We start from the raw sequence: 20,650 nt of genomic DNA, 5'->3' as shown, positions 1-20,650 counted from the left end.
GAGGGATATGAATTGTCTGTCTGGTTCGTCCTGAGTCTTTCACCAACGATGCTCCAGGCATCTCCCAATCTGTTGCACTACTCCCACCCTCATAAACACCAAGGCATGACTATGATTGTCGCCCCAGCCAGACCACATTCCATGAGGTACCAAGACCTCCACAGAGGCACTGTTGATGCTTTCAGAATTTTCCAGTCCCCTGGAATCCAACAGCATTTTCTGAGGGTAGACCTTGTCAAGAAGTTCCCTTACAGCAAGGGAAATCCCTGGCTAAAAATACTCCTGCCCTGACCCAAAGTTGGAAACAAAGCAGCCAACCAGCCCTTTAAGGTAAGCTAAGTTGTTTAACTGGTAGTGTGGTAACCAAGGAGTTTACTGAATTTGTATTGAAGCCACAAAAAAGAACAGAAATGCTGATTACAAATTCATTAAGTAGAATGCAACAAGTGACAGCTAGACACATTCAAGCAGCAGGAAAACAAATGTAAGTTTCACAAAGCACATCAGTTTTAGGTAGAACCTTCTTAATCAGGAAATCCAATGTGGGGTGAGACTCCGAGGCCAACCATGCCAGCTGCCCAATCTAGATAAATCTGCTGATGAAATTGCCTTAGGAATCCCCATCCCTCCTGACTAGACAGAATCAGGAATGAGGCCAAATGGCCCATCTCCCCCACACCAGAATGATTTCCATTATATGACTGAAAACAAAACCAATAAAGGGAAGTGAGAAGTCAGCCCAGAATGCCGTTCGCACCTGCAGGCTTATCGCATCTGACAATTAAGCATATAGTTATGCAAGGTCACTGTTGGTGTCAGCCTTTTGTTATCTCACCGAAGGCAGAACACAATTTTCAACTTACATTCAAAAAATAGCTTCATTAAATCTTCCCAACTGCTACTAATTCAAGAAAGAACTAAAACAAGACACAAGGACTCTTCAAAAAAGAGGGTTCATGACAGTCCCCAAGGAGGAGTATCCTTAACACCAGGCTAAAGACCAGTTCTGTTAGCTCAGCCAGACAGCAAACCAGCAGGATTCTTAACTCATCCATCCCTTGTACCCAACACAAGTCACATACAATTAAGGATGGCTTCTGTTGTATCTACTGGTGGGCCCCTTCCGCACATGCAGAATAATGCACTTTCAATCCACTTTCACAATGGTTTGCAAGTGGGTTTTGCTATTTCGCACAGTAAAATCCATCTCCAAAGTGCATTGAAAGTGGATTGAAAGATGGTGAAAGATCCCAGGGAAAAAAAACTGCTACTCCATCCTCCCCAGTCATAGCTGGTGGAAGACCTTATACCAAGACTGACACCACCTGTGACAAAATGACAACATTAGAATCTGCCAGCCAGATTTCATTCAAGCTACCAAGAAATACCTGTTCTTCATACCATATGCCAGATATTTCAGAGAACTTATTGTTTCAAATCAAGGCTGAAATTTGATTGTAATATTTCAGAACATAAATGCACTGCTTTAGTGTAAAAAAAATCTCTGCATATAAAGTCTTCTCAGTGATGTGCTAGAACAAATCTTTTCAACATTTTTATTGCTATGCAGTCTAAAATCGTGCAGTTCAGAAATAAGTTTATCTCCTCATCTGTATGTATATGAAGATTAAGGCCTTAGATTCTCAAAGTGTTCAGAGTGTGGTTACTATTGATTTTTTGGTTGCTAGCATGTTTGCTTCAGGCATGTGCAAAAATGTGATGTGACCCAAATGACTTTGGTTTCTTGGCCAGTAAGTAATGCAGATGATGCCTGGGTCCTTGAGAAGTCTGTTGCTTGAATTATTTTTAATCATTCCTGAACCATCACATGGATGAAAGTGTTTACATGTACCGTCCTTGACCAACGTGTGAGAAAAAAAGGAAACAGCAACAACCACATGAGAAAAGGCACATAAAAGGAGCCTGAAATCACCTGAGTCTTTCAACAAGCTGTTTAAGTGAACATGTGACCCTTAGAACAGCTCATAGGAGAGAAACATTTGCAATTCAAAGGTGTGTATATAAAGGTGTAATATAAATGTACATTTATATTATAACGTGATTTCAACAAAAACTGCTTTAAATTCACACATGAGGAGTTTCCAAACATTGTGAAAAGTTTTAAATCCAGTTAATCTCTAGTGGGAGAGATTTGAGTACCTGCTTAACACTCCAATTAAAATCAATGGGACTTAAAAGTGTTTAACTCTGAGGACTGGATTGTGCCTATTACCTCCAGTTTTGAAATGCCAGGCTTCTGTTATGAATAGATATATGATCTATGAAGCCTCTTATTGGCACAATAAACCTTTTACAACCTCTTCAGGGGTTTTTTTCCAGCAATGAAGCTGTCAGAACATTGTTCATGTTTTACATTCTCCACAGTGTAGAATAGTAACTTCTCTGTTTAGTGAAATCAGCCGTAAAAATATAAACACTGCAAAAGCTTGTGCACCCTAAGTAGGCAAGATGAATGTCCTTCCTCCTTTAGCAATATTCAGATCCCCACTTGCCATGAAATATACTGGGTGTCATTGCGTCAGTCCATCTTTCTTAGCTATACCAATTCACAGGGCTGTATGAGGATAAAATAGAGGAGACAGAGATCATGTACTTATTGTTTGACTTTTGGTCTGTCTGTCTCACTAATCTACTTCACAGGGCTGTTGTGGTTATAAAAAGGAGTGTTTACTGGGTGGCTTGGGCCAGTCACTCATTATCTCAGTTTAATCTGCCTCACACTGTTGTTGTAAGGATAAAATGGAGTAAGGAAGAATCATTTACTTTGCCCTGGGCTCTGTGTAGGAAGGATTTTATAGAAAGGCATTAAACAAACTGTACTCTGTAACTGATATTTATCATCAGTTCATGTTATATCATCTCATATCGGCTGCAGATTTCTAGGCCAGAAAAGGCTTCAGTCTCCTGGGTTCGAGGCAAATTTGCCTCGTTCAGTGAGGTAATTTAAATGTCTGCTTTTGAAAAACAGCTATATTCTGTTCTACTAAAAGATCTCAGGAGATTTGTGAATTGGTCTGCCATTTTCTGGGTCATCTTTGTCCTAGAATGATCCGCTTGGGTCCTAGTGCCTTGAAGACAGCACTATGTAAACACTAGGACCCAAGCGGAACACTATAGAACATAGACAGTCCAGGTAAAGGCAGATCAATTCACAAATCTTCCAAGATCTTTTGGTGGGACAGAGTATAGAAGGAAATGTGCCTGCAGACAATTCATCATATTTTCTTTGTTTTTTTTAATATAGAGAAAACAATATTTATACACAGAATGTTTCTAAGAGTCAAAATAGACATCATAGCAGTCATGGGATCAACCTGTGGTCACTGATGCCATTTTAGAGGAGAATTTAGCCATTTAAAAATTGCTGTGGCACGGTGGAAACAGAAGAGGCAGACATGTCGGCAACCACCCACCCCATGGCCCCTCTGCCGCACAACCCAGAACTTCTGGATGTAGCAAAGCTGTGCTAGTGTCCAGAATGGATGCCGGCTTGTGGGGTGGAGGTTGGCCAGAGTATTCCCAGGGGCAGAGCCGACATTAGTCGGCTCCTACCCAGGGTTCAGGGACAGGAGCACAGCGCCCCAGCCCTTGGACTTACGCTACAAGTCCTTTTAGCCCTATGGAGGGCTTCCTGACACCAGGATGGTGGTTTTTTAAGTTTTGTGCTCCCCGCTCCACCGGAAAACCCTCTTGGGAGTGACAGGGTGTGCTGCAATGGTGCCACGTCCCACCACCAAGGACTTTGGATGGGGCTGTTACAGTACAATTCTAAACAGAATTATACTTTTCTAAGCCCATTGGCTTCAATGAACTTAGAAGGATATAACTCTGCTCAGAATTGTACTATTAGAGTCTGTTTTCATACAAGTCCCCCATTTCAGACATTATCAGGAAAAAGCAGATCATAAAAAAATCAGAGCAGTGCAAGAAATATACCCATACCCTATTGGTTCTAGCATTTAATAACCAAAGACACTTTGTTTATTAATGTGAATAGGTTTTGCATTTTTTGAAATTATCCTGGCTGCTGTTCACCAATTCTCTTTGAACTTACCTAATCTAATAAAACATTTTCATCAGTTTCCATGAAATAACTCATGAGTTATTTATTAGATACACTGTATATGATATTTTTTCTGCATTTAATCATAATTAGCCTGTTGCTTCCAATCCTAGGCCTGGTCCCCACTCCAGGGACAAACCATATTTATTAATGAAAGACTTCAAAATCCTCATAGGAAAATACATTCCCTGAAATCAGAAAACAACCCCACCTTTGCTACCTCTCAAGAACACACCAAACTATAGATACCGCTTTCTTCCATTAAAAATGAAACCCCAGGTTGGCTGGACACATGCAGCTAACTGCTGCGCTTTAACTGATCTGAGAGGAGAGGACACAGCAATGGCAAATAATAGTCCAAACCAAATCATGAAAATGCTGCTATTATCTATCGGTCCAATACATTTTAAAATGGATGGTCCAATGGTAAGTTCAAGGTAGCCTACACTGTTCACCTCTCTTCCACTTTATTTTCACGATAACCCTGTGATGCAGGGTTAGGCTGAGAGATAATAACTGGTACAAGGTCACACCAATAGCTTCATGGCAGACTGGAAACATGAATGCAGCTTTCTCAAATTCTAGTCAACACTCTATCCATTACCTCTTGTTGGTTCTGGGCATAACTTTTTACATATCCATTCAAAAACTTCATGGAATGGAAATTGTGCAGAATTCTGCAGTTTCTAGGTTGCTAACGCATGCAGAGTACTATCAATGCAAGATTGGTAGTGGAGGGGACATGAGGAAGGGGCAAGAGCATAAGAAAAGAATGTAATGCAGTTACCCAACATTTCTTATCATTGGCATTATTCCAGTATCACCTGGAAATGTATGCGTCAATATGCATTTTTATTAACACAAGCCAAAGTAAATTTTTGTTAAGGCAATGCATGAGATTACGACAACTTAACCACCAAAAAAACTGAAAAGTGTGTAGACTGAGAAAAATCCAAGATGGACTAAATTGTAGAGAGAGAGAAAACACGTCCTATATCCTTCATGTATAGTGAGGGTAAATAAATCAAACTGTGAAGATTAATAAATCAAAGTAGCTGGAATCTAACACATATTCAAGCTACCTGATGTCCTCAAAATGTGTTGTAAAGAAGTAAGTAGTCTTTGATTCTATGTAGCTGCCATTGTTCTTTCTCCCTTGGATAACATACTTGCTGATCGCACTTGTTTTTATTCAGATTCAAGTTTATCACCCTTTTAATCATCTCTCCGATCACCAAGATTGTGAATACAAATGTGTAGGAGCATCCATCACGCGAAAGAATGGTAAAATGCATGACTATATCTAGAAATGTTCAGCTTCGATATTTTTTCCCCACAGATCCAGAGACTCAGACATCAATACAAGTAACTAGGTGAGTGTGTTGTACATGTGGAATATGGAATAAAATCAAAACTGATGCTTACCATTAAACTTTTAAATCTTCTATTTTCTGCAATGTGAAAAAAGCCATCTCTTGTTAAAATCTTGATGTGCTTCACTTCATTATGGTACCTATAGGCAATGAATAACTTATGAATATAAATGTGTTTTTAATCAGCAAAGATCAATAATTACTTGAGGGCATGCCCTACTCGTACGAATAAATTTTTAAGACAAAACATATATCCATGCCAATACATGGCTGACACCTAATTAACGAAATACATTTATTATGGTCTGGCAGAAGATGCAGTCTTAATTCAGATTTTTAAAAAGCTCTTCAGCAAGATCTAATTATGGGATCCCATGCTAATGCTTGCATTCAAATTCATATTGAGAATCAGCTTTGAAACAAAATAAGATCCCTTTAAATAATTTGCATTGCCAAAACAGACCAGCAACTTTTTAAAAATCAAAATTCTGTAAGACACTTTACAGCTTGTTCTAATTTACATTCAGGTCCAAGAAAAGATTCTGTTTGACTTCAATTTATAGCCAAATCAATTCTAAACATTTTCTACTTAAAATGCAAATAGACCAATACATCAGCTTTTGCTAACTAGCATAAATTTATTTATGCCCCAAGTCACAGACCCATTAATGTACTAAACACTTATGGATCTCTCATCACACCCACTCCTTCCTCAAACAGATTACTAGCAGATCAGGGAAAGGGCATGCATGAACAATATTACCCCTTCTCTAAGCATGGGAACATCAAGAAAGAGAATAAGAGAATATATACACATGTTCTAAGCATGTAGCTCTTTAGTTTGGGGCAAAACATAAGGGCTCAGTGCCTAAATGCAAGAAGAATTATGCCCCAGCAAGGTCCATGAAAAGAAACCCATTTATGCACATGGGCTGATTCTTGCTGGATTTGGGTACAATGATTTCAATAAGTAAATGTCCCAACCAGCTGAGCCCATAAGCAAATTAACAGAATGCATATTCTAAATATGTAAGCAAAACTGACATTTGTTTCATATCACAGCAATAATGAAACCTATTTGGAGAGAAATTTACATTTCACTTACTTAATGCTAATGGCGTATTCTCCTGACTCTTTAGTCCTATATCGTACCAGGTAAGTACTATTTATCCGGTTAATAAGCTCAGTCTCTGCTTGCAACCTTTCCATTGCTCCTGCATACCTACAAAGAAGGGAGGTAAATATTAACCATATTAACCATACTTTCTATCAAAATAAACATGGAGGGCAAGGGCCAGAGAAAAAAAATATTTATTTATTTATTTATTTATTGGGTTTATATACCGCCCTCCCCCGAAGGGCTCAGGGCGGTGCACAAAATATAAATAAGACACAATCAGATTAAAAATAAACCCTTCCCAATTAAAATGCAGCATCGAATTAATATTGACATTGACATTAATATTAAATTTAACATTAGCACAAGATGGCACCTCCTATCAGTTCCCTCTAACCCCAAGGAGGGACGGCAGGATTCACTAGATGTCATAAAAACGGAAGGGCCCCTAATCAACGGCTAGCCTCCCCAAAGGCCTGGCGGAACAGCTCAGTCTTGCAGGCCCTGCGGAACTCAGTGAGATCCCGCAGGGCCCGGACAGCTGGTGGGAGAGCGTTCCACCAGGCCGGGGCCAGAGCTGTAAAGGCTCTGGCCCGGGTGGAGGCCAGCCGTATCATTGAAAGGCCAGGGATCACCAGTAAATTGGCCTCCGCCGAACGCAGAGGCCGATTTGGAACGTATGGGGTAAGACGGTCCCGCAGGTACGGAGGTCCCAGGTCGCGTAAGGCCTTGAAGGTTAGTACCAACCCCTTGAAAATGATTCGGTATTCAATTGGTAACCAGTGCAAGCGGCGGAGCACAGGGGTAATATGTTCTCTAATGGCACCCCCTGTGAGCACACGCGCTGCTGCATTCTGGACCATTTTTAGTCTCCGAATCAGACGCAAGGGAAGGCCCGCGTAGAGCGAGTTGCAATAGTCTAGCCTGGAGGTGACCGTTGCATGGACCACAGTGGCTAGATCGGCTTGGGAGAGGAAGGGGGCCAGCCGTCGGGCCTGACGAAGATGGTAAAACGCGACCCGGGTTATATGGGCCACCTGGGTCTCCATTGAAAGAGACGAATCCAGGTGGACCCCCAGGTCACGAACAGAGGGGGCTGGTGCCAATATAGCCCCCTCCCACACCGGCGGCTGGAAATCCCCCGCCTCCCCCTCACGTCTCAGCCAAAGGATCTCCGTCTTCGATGGATTCAGTTTCAGCCTGCTCTGTTTCAACCAGCCAGCCACAGCCTCCAAACAATGCTGGAGAGCTGCAGGGGCGGCGGCCGCTCCCCCCTCCATCAACAGAATGAGCTGGGTGTCATCGGCATATTGATGACACGTCAGCCCAAAGCTCCGCACCAACTGAGCAAGGGGTCGCATATAGATGTTAAATAACAGCGGGGACAACAGCGCTCCCTGAGGCACACCACAATGAAGTGAGCACCTCCGGGATGCTTGGTCCCCACACCACACTTGCTGCGTCCGGTCCCGGAGAAACGAGGCAATCCACTCAAGGACAGTGCCCCGCACCCCGGAAACGGCTAGGCGGTGGGTCAAAAGGTCGTGGTCGACCACATCAAACGCTGCGGTTAGATCCAACAAAACCAACAGCGCCGATCCGCCTCGGTCTAGTTGTAAGCGGAGCAAATCTGTGACAGCGACGAGAACAGTCTCCGTCCCATGCCCAGCATGGAAACCGGACTGAAAGGGATCAAAAGCCGATGTGTCCTCCAGGAAACCCCAAAGCTGCTCCAACACCACTCTCTCAATTACCTTCCCCAGAAACGAAAGATTCGAGACGGGGCGGTAATTGGCCAGATCACCAGGATCTAAAGATGGTCTTTTCAAGAGTGGGCGGACCACTGCCTCCTTCAACCCACCAGGAAAAACTCCTTGCTCAAGGGAGCTATTGATGATACTCAACAGGTGGGGTCGTAACTCCGCCTGGCATGTTTTAATAAGCCAGGAGGGGCACGGATCCAGAGGACAGGTAGTAGGTCTAACAGCAGCCAGGGCCCTGTCGACAGCGGCTTCCGAGAGCACGGAGAACTGGGCCAAACAAGGCCCGGAAGACGGCAAGGGTGCCTCCAGTTCGCTTATTGTCTCTAAGGTGGCAGGAAGGTCTTGGCGGAGCGACATGACTTTATCTGCGAAAAAGCTCATAAATGCCTCACAGCTAATAGCCAATTGACAATTTATAGACCCCTCGGACAATGAGGTCAAGGACCGAATAATACGAAACAGTTGCGCCGGGCGAGAGCTAGCAGATGCGAGAGAGGAGGAAAAGAAAACCCTCTTCGCCTCCTTCGTCGCCACCTCATAGGCCTTCATAAACGTCCTATAAGATGTTCGTGTAGCCTCGTCACGAGCTTTCCTCCACACTCGCTCTAGTCGTCTAAGTTCCCGCTTCATATGGCGTAGCTCCTCAGTATACCAAGGAGCCAGCCTTGAGCGGGGACGTAGAGGACGCTGGGGGGCAATTTCCTCAATGGCATTGGAAAGACGGGAATTCCAGTCTTCCACTAGCTCATCGAGGGTGCCGGCGGGTTCAGAGTCCCGCAGAGCATTCAGGAATCCAATAGGATCCATAAGTCTCCAGTTATGTCTTGCTTGCTTTCTTTGAGTAGCAGTTACCAACTTATTATTATGATAAAGTAGCTTATGATTCGGGATGTAGGAGAGTTCCATGGTTAGTATGAAATCCCTTGTATTTAAATCATTCACAAAAATGAGCCATCCTTGCACTTCCAGTAATCATGTACAATAGCTCAGACAGAGACTACTAGATTGTATCTGGATGTGGAAGTGCAACAAATCCCATTTCTATTACCATCTACCAAGATCTAAACTCAATGGTAAGAAGAGCATTTGCTGGCCCACAATCAAGCAAATGTACTTCTCAACCAGCTTTAGGTCCCAGGAGACAGTAACCAATACATAAGGATGGAATTCGTTTGTACATGTATCCAGGTATGATCTAGCAGTCTTTGTCTGGGGTTACTACACAGTATGGAATCAAGATTCCCATAAGTGAAAGCAGAGCCATAAACATGTTGTATGCATTCTGCTTTTGCCTTAGCAAAAAAAAAATGGGTTTTTTTCTGTTTTTCTAATTGTATCCAGCCTTACATCAGGCTAGGAATTTTTAAACTTTTTTTGTAGAATACTCTCAATTTCCAGTTTAACCAATATCACAAATCATTCTTATGAGAACACACAATGGTATGACCTGGAAGAACCAAGAAATAACTAAAGCCTCCTGTGAGGCCTTGGAGATACTTTTTATCAGTTTTCAGGGAAGACTACTGTATCTCTGCATCTACCAGCCAAACAGAGATGCACCAAAATTACCTCTACCAGGTGGTCACCTGTGCATGACTACTTGAGTTTTGACTTTGTATCTGCTTCTTTCCAGTTTGTGTGTGTGTGAGAGTGAAGCATGCCTCAGATGTTCATGTATAAAAACTGTGTGCCAGCTATCAAAAGCTGGAAAAATGCTACATCCATGAAGTCAGATTGCTTTATCATCATCATCATCCTGGAAGCCTGAAGCGTGACTTCAGTTGGATAATTCAGGGAGATGATCAGAAAAAGTTCTTTAAAGCACTTAACGTAACTAAAGGTTACCTACAGCGTGTCATCCTAAAGGTTACAGTCTTTTACCTGTAATTTGAAATCAAAGTGAATCTACAAAGAGAATACACACTTATCATACACAGAGAAAGGAAATGACTGGGAATCATGACCTGAGATGTCAGAGAGAATGGCAGTCTAATGGAAAGAAAGGAAACAAATGCATAGGTTGAAAGCACTTGCTTTCTTGCACTTTCCGTGGCCAAACTAAATAAGACATTTTTAACAAGTTGGGTCTGGATTCCATGGACCCAACTTGCCTTCCCCACAACAACAGCATGAAATGTCCTCTTAAACCTCTGAAGGAGCCTGATTCAGTTTCAGTTGCCTGCACTTGATATGTGGGAGAAAGGAAAGCTACTATAGTCTGGGTCTCATGTAGTATGTGGTGGCTCTCAAATTTCAGCTTAAGACTCTTAGGCTTCAGAGCTTTAGCCATATATTTTTTACTACATCATTTCACTGACCAAAGGGATACAAATTTATATACATACATAGAGTTAGGTCTAGCTAGCTTTTTCATTCAGACTTGCCTGATTTTCCTTATTTATTACAGTCCCTACCTCAAACACCTGTCTCATGATACCTAGAAAAGTCTTTTTGATGGTCCCTCCCTCTCCATTTTGTATCAGCAAAAAAATGATTGGATCCAACTCACTGACTTGTAAACAAATATTAAACATATGAAGCTTGCTATGTTTACAGAAATATTGTTATACAGTGTATACATTCAATAATTTTTGCTTGCTTTACAACAAAATGTCTTGTGCTGAAGATTAGCAAGGTTAAACTACAACAAATTAGATAGCTGTTAATACCAGGGTATATATTTTATCTCAGGCTATTTCTTTAAACTTGCTCCCTTCCCAAACAGTTTTCAGGTACTCACCATGGTTGAGAAGAATAGTCTACTGGTTTGGGAACCTACAGTTTGAAAACATAAATAGATGAAAATTATTTTCAGCTTTCCAAAGAACCTCGGTTAGTTAACTTCTCTAAAACCTGCACAAAAATGTACAGAAAACTGAAATGATAAATATGTATTTTAAAAAATAAATTGCTAAATCACACTTCATTATTATGACAATGGTGCAGAATTTTTAATATTGTTGTAAAAAAAGATCACATTTTACAAATTTATTTGAGCCACCTTTTTTTTTAAATCCCCACATGCAGACCATAAAAATGAACATATACTGGTGCTTATACATGCACTGAATCCTGTCAAGCATTCATTCAAAGCTGGAAGCAGATGTTACGATAGATGCAGACCTCCTGCTGTAAAAAAACCGCCCAGCATTGGGTGTTAATTCTTTTTCTAGTTAGGCAAACTTTCATGTGTCACTGTGCTGCAAATTATGACAGAACACACGTAGATCTTTCCCAAGAGAAACAAGGGGGGGGGGGGACTGCCCCAAATTCTGTGTTTTTTGGGGGGGATGAGGGGCTATGTTTTTCTGAGATCAACAGTATCTTGGAAGTAAAAGTGCCTCTCCAAGGGATTATGATATACAGCTAGCATTTTCTCCCAATGTAGGTACTAGCATGTCCTAACCTGAATGGGCCAAGCCAGCCTGATCTCATCAGATCTCAGAAGCTAAGCAGGGTCAACCCTGGGAAGTGTTTAGGCAAGAGATCTCCAAGAAATACTAGGTCATGATGTGTTGGCACGCAGTGGCAAACTACTTATGAATGTCTTTTGCCTTGAAAACCCCACCATGGGTTGCCATAGGTCAGATGTGACTTGATGTCAACAAAAGGTTCCAGCATTTTGCTGGAAGGCACAAGTTAGAAACAGGGGTTTAGCCAGTACCTAGATGAGCCTCCTTCATGTAATCTTCTCCCATGATGGGAGAAAAGTTGGGTACAAATGTAATAAATGAAATAAAATTCATGTCAGTGAACTGGGGCCAATTGCAGTAGAACACATACATTTTCAGGCAAGGTGTGTAAACTGAATTAGTTTCTCAGCAGCCATGGTTCCCTGACACCAATTTACCTCACGCATGAATTTAGAGCATGAGTAGAACTGTTGCTTTGCCACATTCTTTTCTTCTAGAACAGAAGAGATTGTAGCATTTAGATCAGCTTCTGTCAGCCTATTTTATTTCCCTCCCCTTTGTCTAACAGACACCTTACAGTTTTCATCAAGTGGAATTTGTGGAATTTTTGTGGAATTTGTTTAAGTTAAGTGGAATTTGTTTAAGTTAATTACAACACGAGTCTCCACCCCTTCTCCCCCTTAGTTCCATTCACAGGGCATACAAATAATAGCGAATAAAAGTGTGCAATCTTGTGCCACTTCCTGCAAGGTAAATCAAGGCATGGCTGCTAAACTATAGCACATGAGATGGTAGTCAGCTGTACCTTTTTTTCTTTTAATACAGCAGCAACAAACTGTCATAAGGCAGTTGAGAAAATTAATTACACAAATTTTTACATGATACCTAAACATAATACTAATAACAATGAAGCTGAAAGTCAGCTAGTGAATCTAAGCTGTTATTTATACTATTCTGAAGTGTTCTGCTGCCATACAGAGGAAACAGAAAAGCCTATATTTTAGAAAATACTGAATTATAGATATTCCAGAGCTCAGCTGTTTTTCATTCAGTATTTACTTTTTGTGCCTTTTGATATATGTATTTTATGCTGTTTCTGGGCACTTTTATATGGGCAAGTTGTAGAGGCTGTTATTTAATAATAATAGTAAACATTACGGTGCCTTGAAGATTTGATAGATGCTTCAGTGTCTCCAACTGTATCATTTTTCATAACAGAAACTTTATATTTTGCCTTTCCAAGTGAACAACAGTGAAGCATCAATTTATCTTTCTAGTAATACTTTGCCTCAATTTGCCTTTAATATTCCAGAACAGATGCTTATTCATATTTGAAAATTCAAGCAAGTTTGCAATTGACCTCATTTTTGTGAACACCAACATATATTTTAAAAGGCCCCAGCAGTGCCCTGAAATTTTGACATTACCTTCAGGGCCCACCCCCAAAAAAGAATACCAGATGTACAATTTTCACAGTTCATACATGGTTTTTGCACATTTTGCCTGTGAGGAGCCACTGAAGTATTTTGTATCAACTGTAGGGGCAAATGCACGGGGGGGGGGGGGGGGGTCACTTACCCAGGTGACCAAGCACCGTGGAGCAGTACACTGTCTGACCCAGAAGTCGCCACTTGTCCCCAGGCATGCTGGTACAAAATGTGCTGGCATGGCCAGCAGCATTCCAGGGACAGGCCAGGGGATGAAGCTGACCTTAGCCAGCTTTTACTACCCATTCACTGCTCATTTTCACTGCCTGTGTGCCAGCAAAGCCAGTGATGGAGAGACACGTTTTATGTGGTGTATCTCCATAATACCCTATGGGGGATTCTTGGGGCTGTTTTTTGTCTTTTACTTATTGGGCCTTCTCACACTGTGAGAAAGACCTTTCTCTGGATGGGGCTGTAAATGTACACAAGAAATGAACCATTTTATGACAGATATTTTGTGAGTTGTATTCTAGTGCCTCAGTTTGGAGTTTTTTCTTTCTCTAAGAAGAGAAGCTGAGGAATTCTAATTTTATCTCCAATACAACTTGGTTTATAAATGTTGCTTACCCTTAGGATCTAATAAACTGATCCCCTAAGATACTGAGAAACAACTACTCCCAAACACATTGGTTCAGAGTTTTCAAATTTGTTCTTAACCTTTCCCTTGCAACATGCAGCTTGGCAGTCTCACCTGAGCCAGATTCAACTATTTGTAAGATCCTTTCTTTGGTATAATTTCTGTCTCTGTATTCCATGAAGCACAGGAGGAGGATGGGAAGACAATTTTTGACATATTGAGAGGGCGGGACGTCCACTGACCTTTCAAGTCCCTATTCAACGGTCTGAGTCTATGAACTTTATACAGGATGAGATATTCACACAGAGCTTTGCTTGCACTCAAAATTATAAAAGCATATGCCGCAAACTAATTTTCTTGTGAGCAATTTCCAATATTCTGGGATTATGAATACTTTCGTGATAAAAGAAGGGGAAGAAAATCAAAACACATAGGCATATGATAAAATAGGCTGAGCACTTCGATTTTATAGCTTTCCTGGTTTTCACAGGTTCATTTCTGAACCCATTATTATGGTCTAATCTCTCTCTATAACCCAGGGTGACTGGTGAATAGATTAGAAAAGGAAGCACGCTCGCCTCACTGTACAGAAATCTGCCACTTTACTGCACAACTCATTTATTGCCGTTTTTAAGTACATTTTATTTGAAAACTAGTTAAAACAATTGAACTGATTAAATTCTGAATTAAATCTGTCTTTTATGCAGGTTTCTATTAGATTTCCAATTTGAAACCCAACAACCAAATGCATAACAATGTTACACTTTCAACTAACACTGTTGGCAGAACGGCATTGCAAATAAATAAATAAATAAATCCCACGAGGTAGGATTAATACAAATCTCAGCCAGAACTAGGCAAGCTTACCACAAATATTTTTGTAAAAACAATTACACTGACAAACCCAATTACGTAATTCTACTTACACATGGGCAAGGTTTTACTGCATCACTTGGAAAGAAACCAAGTTCCCCTGTCACTAGATTTCTACCCTACAAAGAGAAAAGAGGATCCTATTAGAAGACACAAGAAACAATATAAAAATGATTTTTTTTGTTGACCTGTGGAAGCAGAGACAAACATTGGACCAGATAACCTTGGCACAATGTCTTTTATATACAAGTTAAAGAGCAGGGATGATAAAACACCCTCCTCCCTCCCCCCCCCACCCCATTTTACTCCCTCTCCCATTGAAATTTTGCTTATTAAGGAGCCCTTTTTTTGCATGTATGTGTGAACATAGCTCACATAGGAAGAACAATCTTTTATCAGTATTGACCTCAGTCAATTTCTCCAATAACTGGATTCCTCTCTTTTTTTGTAACTTCTTTTCTAATTTTCTGTAATAAAGTTCTATTTTGTTTATATTTGGTGCGAGTTTACTGACCAAACCAAGAAGCACTCGGCAGTGTTACTGTACAGCAGCTGGCCTGTCACTACACCATCTTTCCAAGGACCTTGACCAGTAAAGGGATGGGGCATTCTACATTACAGAGAAAAAGAGCATGACAGAGATCAAACCTAGGAGATGACAAAGATCGAAATGCAGGAGATGACTGAAGAGAAAGTGAAGACAATGATCAAATAATAGAGCAAAGCTAGGACAGGTCCTCTCTTACAAGGAGCCAGAAGAGAATTGATGGAAGATGGCCTCCCTGACAGCACATGTTGGTTTGGACAGGAAAAGACCGCCAAGCATGCTGAGGGAGAGGAACATCCTAACTTCCAAGCTCTAGGAAGTTAGAATGTTTTCTCCTGGCTGGCCTGCATAGCCCCACATGTGAGACTGCATGGAAGATCGACAATGAGCCATCCATTGCTAAATGCCAGATATTGTTCCCTTCAGCTTGGAGAAACCTTTGTCTTTGATAACCCTAGCTAACTTCTACTTGATGCCCCTACCCACTTTTTCTATGGGAAGAGGAACGGCAGGAAAATACTGCTGGCCTCATGACAATTTCAGCATGAAGCTCTTCTTTCTCCCCAGAAAACATTTCCCTCCCTTACTAAACATGAAAGTCCAAATCCTAATATGCATTTAGAAGTGGCAATAAATGGAAGCAGGGAAGAAAAATGAAGAAATGGACAAAAGGTGCCTAGCAGGTGAAGTTCGAGCTCTTCAGAACTTAGCTATAGCCGGGGCAAATCTGCAAGTGCTCCCTCATCCCAAACAGATAACCAAAAAGCTTGCCTTACCCCAGAGGTCAAGAAATTCCTTTCCATCAACAATGGAGACCAACAGTACATTTGTTGTGGGTCAGCCCTAGGCAGTGATAATTCTTCAGAAGAGTTGGGCCTGGAGAGCTCAGCCCAGCCAGAGATTCAACAGGATGAAAGTTCATGCCAATTAGAGCTCCAGCAAAGTAAAATTGAACAGCAGGCTAACTATGGCACAGAGCCCGAAGTGTCTGCAGAAGAACCTCCTACTCTGACTCAGCAACAGCTGAGAAGTTACAGGTCATTAGTCGACCATGGCCACCTGAGTCTGCTAATGGGAAAAACAGGCTAAAAGGCAAAGTGCCTGATTGCTGGCCCACCGCCAAAATCTTTGGAAGAGGAGAGGAGTGAGTCCTCACACAATGAAGAGCAAAAGGACTGTTAGGGATGCAGATAGATGTGGATGCAACCATGTTCTTTCAACATGGTTGAAAATTACTCCTACTTAGACCTTTGGAGAGGACCCATGGTACTCTGACCTTGCTTAATGGACTCACAGTCTCCTGCTTTGATAAACATGACTCAGCATGGCTTCCTGATTTCAAACTCTCTGCAACTGGCTCTCCCAGCCCAGGCCAGACTCACTGTGTAACCTGAAACTCCTGGCCTGCAGCCAAGCTAGGCAAAATAATGTAGAATTCTCCCCAATATGCTACTTCTCTTCATTCAGGGACTATTCTATGTGAAGTTAAAAAAAAGATGATACCTCACTTGTATTCTCAATTGGCATACTCCTAGAAGAACTTTTTGACATTTGCTGCTGATCAGTCCTCCTTACATTTCCTTTGCTAAGGAAAAGCTCCCAGAATAAAGCAAAAAGGCTGACTCAGATTTATAAACAGTAAATTTCATACTGAAGGTGGCGGGGGGGGGGGGGGGGGGGGGAGAGAAGCAATGAAAAGCAATAATTTAGTGCATTTAGTGGCAATTACAGACATTCGGTGGCACTTACAGACATTCAAAGCGCAGAAGCAAAACAGAGCCTTTGAAATACAAGCTGTCTTTTATTTTTTGATATGGGATATTTTTATTTTGAATTTGAAGTGGAACGATCTTTACTCTAGGGATAAACTTCCAGCTCTGCCAGTATATATAGCAAAAAACTTGCGATACAACATTCACTCTGCAGGACCTCCTGGCAATTGCACAACATGCTTTGGGCCACTGTAGTGTTTTTCTGAGTACTCCAAAAGAACACACACATTTTTCCTATTGCTTGATGCTATTGCTTTGGTGTTTAAAAAATCTTGCTTTTGGACACAGATGAAGGCTGAGCTGAACATGCTTACTAGGAACAAGCTCCATTAAACATTCTGTGCAGACTGGGTATTTAGAATTGTCTATACTTTAGAGTAATCTGCCAAGGATAAATAAGTGTTCTGATCAAAGTGCAACAAAAACGTAAAAAAATACAATTATGTTTACTCAGCATTGATTTTGAAGGTTCTGTTAAGTGGCAGAAATTGAAAAAATAAAGATTACCTCTGTTCAGTATTCCACTAAACATGGAACAGTGAGGAGACAAAGGCTAGAAACGGTACAAGTAGGGACAACTGCTAAAATGTTACCCTCTCTTGAAATATCATGAAGTGTTTCTCAAAAACTTAAAACGCTTCAGGGATGAAACAGCACAATGAAAATACTCTCCACAGAACAGTGAAGAGTTTTCTACTGCTTGTGTCACCTTGCCCAGGCCTGTCTCCAACCTAGGTGTGCCATGAAGAGAGAACATACCCTTCAAGAACAGGCAATGCCAGAAAGCCTAGCGATAATAACTTGTCTAGGAGTAAACCCAGCAAGCAGGCTGTGTGTTCCAAAAATAACATCATATCAGACTGGAAAGCAGCAATGACCAAGGTAATAAGTATAGAAAGTCACTGTGTAGCAATGGTTAGTGCACTTCACTGGAACTGGGAACACCCAAGTTCAAGTCCCTACTCAATCATGAAACAATATATACTTGGGTAATCTTTTGCCAGACATTCTTCTCTCAGTCGAACTTGTCTCACAGGATTGTTTGTAAGAATAAAATGGAGGAAGGGTGAACCATCCAATGTTGCCTGGAGCTCCTCAGATAAAAATGAGATCAACTAGTGTAACAAGTTTGTAGCTGAGTGTCTGGAGTGAGGGGAGATAATGCAATGCAGAAGACTGAACTAGAACCAGTAGTGAGGATTAAGGACCATGAAGTGAAACTGGTGACAACCATTGTTGACTACTATACTCTTTTCCATCGAAAGATCTAAGTAGAATTGTATCTGCCACACATTGGACTGTCCTTGTTTTAGAATGCTCCATTTGGGTCCATAGAGCCTACCTAGTTCTTAGGCATGCACTAGGACCCAAGCTGAGCATTCTAAAACAAAGATGGTCCAGCATGTGGTGGATGAATTTACAATTCTAATCAGATCTTTCAGTGGAAAAGGGTATAGATGACTACTGTTTTGCTAAAACAAAGATGCCAGATCTGCTGTAACTCTCTACAACATTATCCACAAGAAGTTCTTGGTTACCCTCTGCTGCATGGCTAAAGTTCTTTTATGATTTAGTCCAGATCCAAAGTGATAGCATTTCCAACCTGACTTAGCACGGACCTTGCCTTCTTGAACAGGAAGTTGATGCAGTGATCACTTGGGTATCATCAATTATTAGGCTCCAAGACTCACATTCTCTGAGGAAAACCTGGGCTATGCTTTACATAAGTCAACAATACCATGAGTACCATCATCAAATGAAACAGAATTGTCCCTGGGTTAAGTACTCTACCTGCCAAAATAGACTATGTGCATCTCCTCTGATGAGTTCAACTATGTCCCCAGTCTGGATGTGTAGTGGAGGGCCATCATGTGGAGCTGGCTGTGGTATCCCGCTGTAATTTCTAATTACTTGCATTTTTGGCAAGCCTGTTTTTTTTTAAAAAAAACACATACACAGGTTAGTTATATAAGATAACAAGGATAACTTTTCCCATAAGATTTACCACCACCACCCCCCACCCCCAAAAAGCAACAGTTGAGTCTGTGGCCACCAGTGTTGGAGAAAAGACTGTTATCCACTAGAAAGTATATATTCTTGGCAGCGGCCCCCAGTCTGTGAAATTCTTACCTGAAAAATTTTTTTACAAGATCCATAGCATTAACAATTTTGATTATTTTTGTTCTATCAGGCCTTTTGGTATTATGCTGCTGGCTTTGTTGTCTCTTTAAGGCAGTGGTTCTCAACCTTCCTAATGCCACGACCCTTTTATACAGTTCCTCATGGTGTGGTGACCCCCAACCCTAACATTTATCCATTTTACAGATGGAGAACACTGATGCAGAGCGTCTTAGGCGACCCCTGTGAAAGGGTCGTTCGACCCCCAAAGGGGTCCTGACCCACAGATTGAGAACCACTGCTTTATGGTTACAATGTTAATGCTAATTGCTATTTTATTTATCGACAGCTGCTTTGCAGACGATCTGCTGTACACAATCAACTCTGGCATGTACAGTGATAAGCACATAAATAAAGCAAGATTCCAGTTGTAAAATTTGGGGGGAGGGCAGAATTCAGAATTTTAGTGCTTTAAACAAACATACTATTTCTAATGAGTCGTTTAAAGCAGGGGAAAAGAAACAGTTAAGCATTTTTCAGTATCTTACTGTACTTGACATATGAACTAAGCGATAAAAGGAGGCAATGTTTTCCCATTTGCCTCTCCTTCTCCCTCTCTCTTTTTGGTTATTCAAGAAAAATATTTTCCTTAGGCTTCCGCTTAGTTCATAAAAGCACAGCACGTACAATTTAACGGAAAAGAATCAATTTTTTCATCAGCTCAGTCCTGTCCTCCTATTAATTCTCTCTTGAGGCAATAGTCGATTTCATCACCATGGAGGCTCATCCTTTTCTGAGAGTATACACAGCTTTGGCTGTATAAAAGATTTATATCTTAAGGTTATCTTTCTAATTTTAGACCCAAAAAAGTGATAGATGTGATTAAGTAACATGTTGGATACCAACAGGGAGAAATTCTGCCGGCTTGCCTCAGTCTGACTCAAGCATCTCACTGAAAAGGAAACATGTCCAAAGACAACTGGAATTGCAAACCATTCCATGTTTCTGACAAAATCACTGGAAAAGAAAAATCTCATTTTTCTTTAAGTGCTATTGGATTTACAGAGTAATTTAACCTTTCAATTGGACCCTGCAAGCAAGAAAGGCTCTGCCAGAGCACAACAGGTTGCCTGTACTGCACTTTTTAATGAATAGCAGTGTTAAAATGACATCTCCCACTAGAGCTCCAACCTCTGCAGCGGAATAGCGCCAACGAGGCAGGGGGCGTGAAGCCCTGGACACGCACCACAGCAGGGGTGTGGCCGGGGCATGGAGGGAGTGTTCCGGGGCAGGTGGTGCCGCAGCAGGGGCGCAGGGCACGTGTATGCCCCAGGCGCAGTTCCCCCTTGCTCCGCCCCTGAACCTCTGCATTCTTTTCATACTTTTGCATAAACACAGGCACACAAAGTATCCTTTATTTTTCCAAAAGAATCCAGATATTTAAAATAAGAAAAGGTATTTTTCCAATATAATGTAAACAGAGTTATACTTTCTAAACCCAACAGGTGATCAGCAGCAGTGGGACC

General features: G+C 41.4%; 1 protein-coding gene across 4 annotated transcripts in view; it reads right to left on the bottom strand.

Moving 5' to 3' along the window:
- Positions 1 to 20,650, bottom strand: part of VAV3 (vav guanine nucleotide exchange factor 3) — a 193,487-nt gene that overhangs the window by 17,078 nt on the left and 155,759 nt on the right. For all 4 annotated transcript variants that reach the window (XM_048497152.1, XM_048497154.1, XM_048497153.1 and 1 more), the window contains 5 exons: positions 18,798 to 18,934; positions 14,741 to 14,806; positions 11,078 to 11,112; positions 6,563 to 6,679; positions 5,510 to 5,597 (listed from right to left, as the gene is read on the bottom strand). In XM_048497152.1, coding sequence (XP_048353109.1) covers positions 5,510 to 5,597; positions 6,563 to 6,679; positions 11,078 to 11,112; positions 14,741 to 14,806; positions 18,798 to 18,934 — 443 coding nt within the window. The remainder of the gene's footprint in view (positions 1 to 5,509; positions 5,598 to 6,562; positions 6,680 to 11,077; positions 11,113 to 14,740; positions 14,807 to 18,797; positions 18,935 to 20,650) is intronic.

This window comes from Sphaerodactylus townsendi, linkage group LG05 (genome assembly GCF_021028975.2).
Source record: "Sphaerodactylus townsendi isolate TG3544 linkage group LG05, MPM_Stown_v2.3, whole genome shotgun sequence".
In the NCBI taxonomy this organism is placed as follows: Eukaryota; Metazoa; Chordata; class Lepidosauria; order Squamata; family Sphaerodactylidae; genus Sphaerodactylus; species Sphaerodactylus townsendi.
This window is presented reverse-complemented; position numbering and strand designations above follow the sequence as displayed.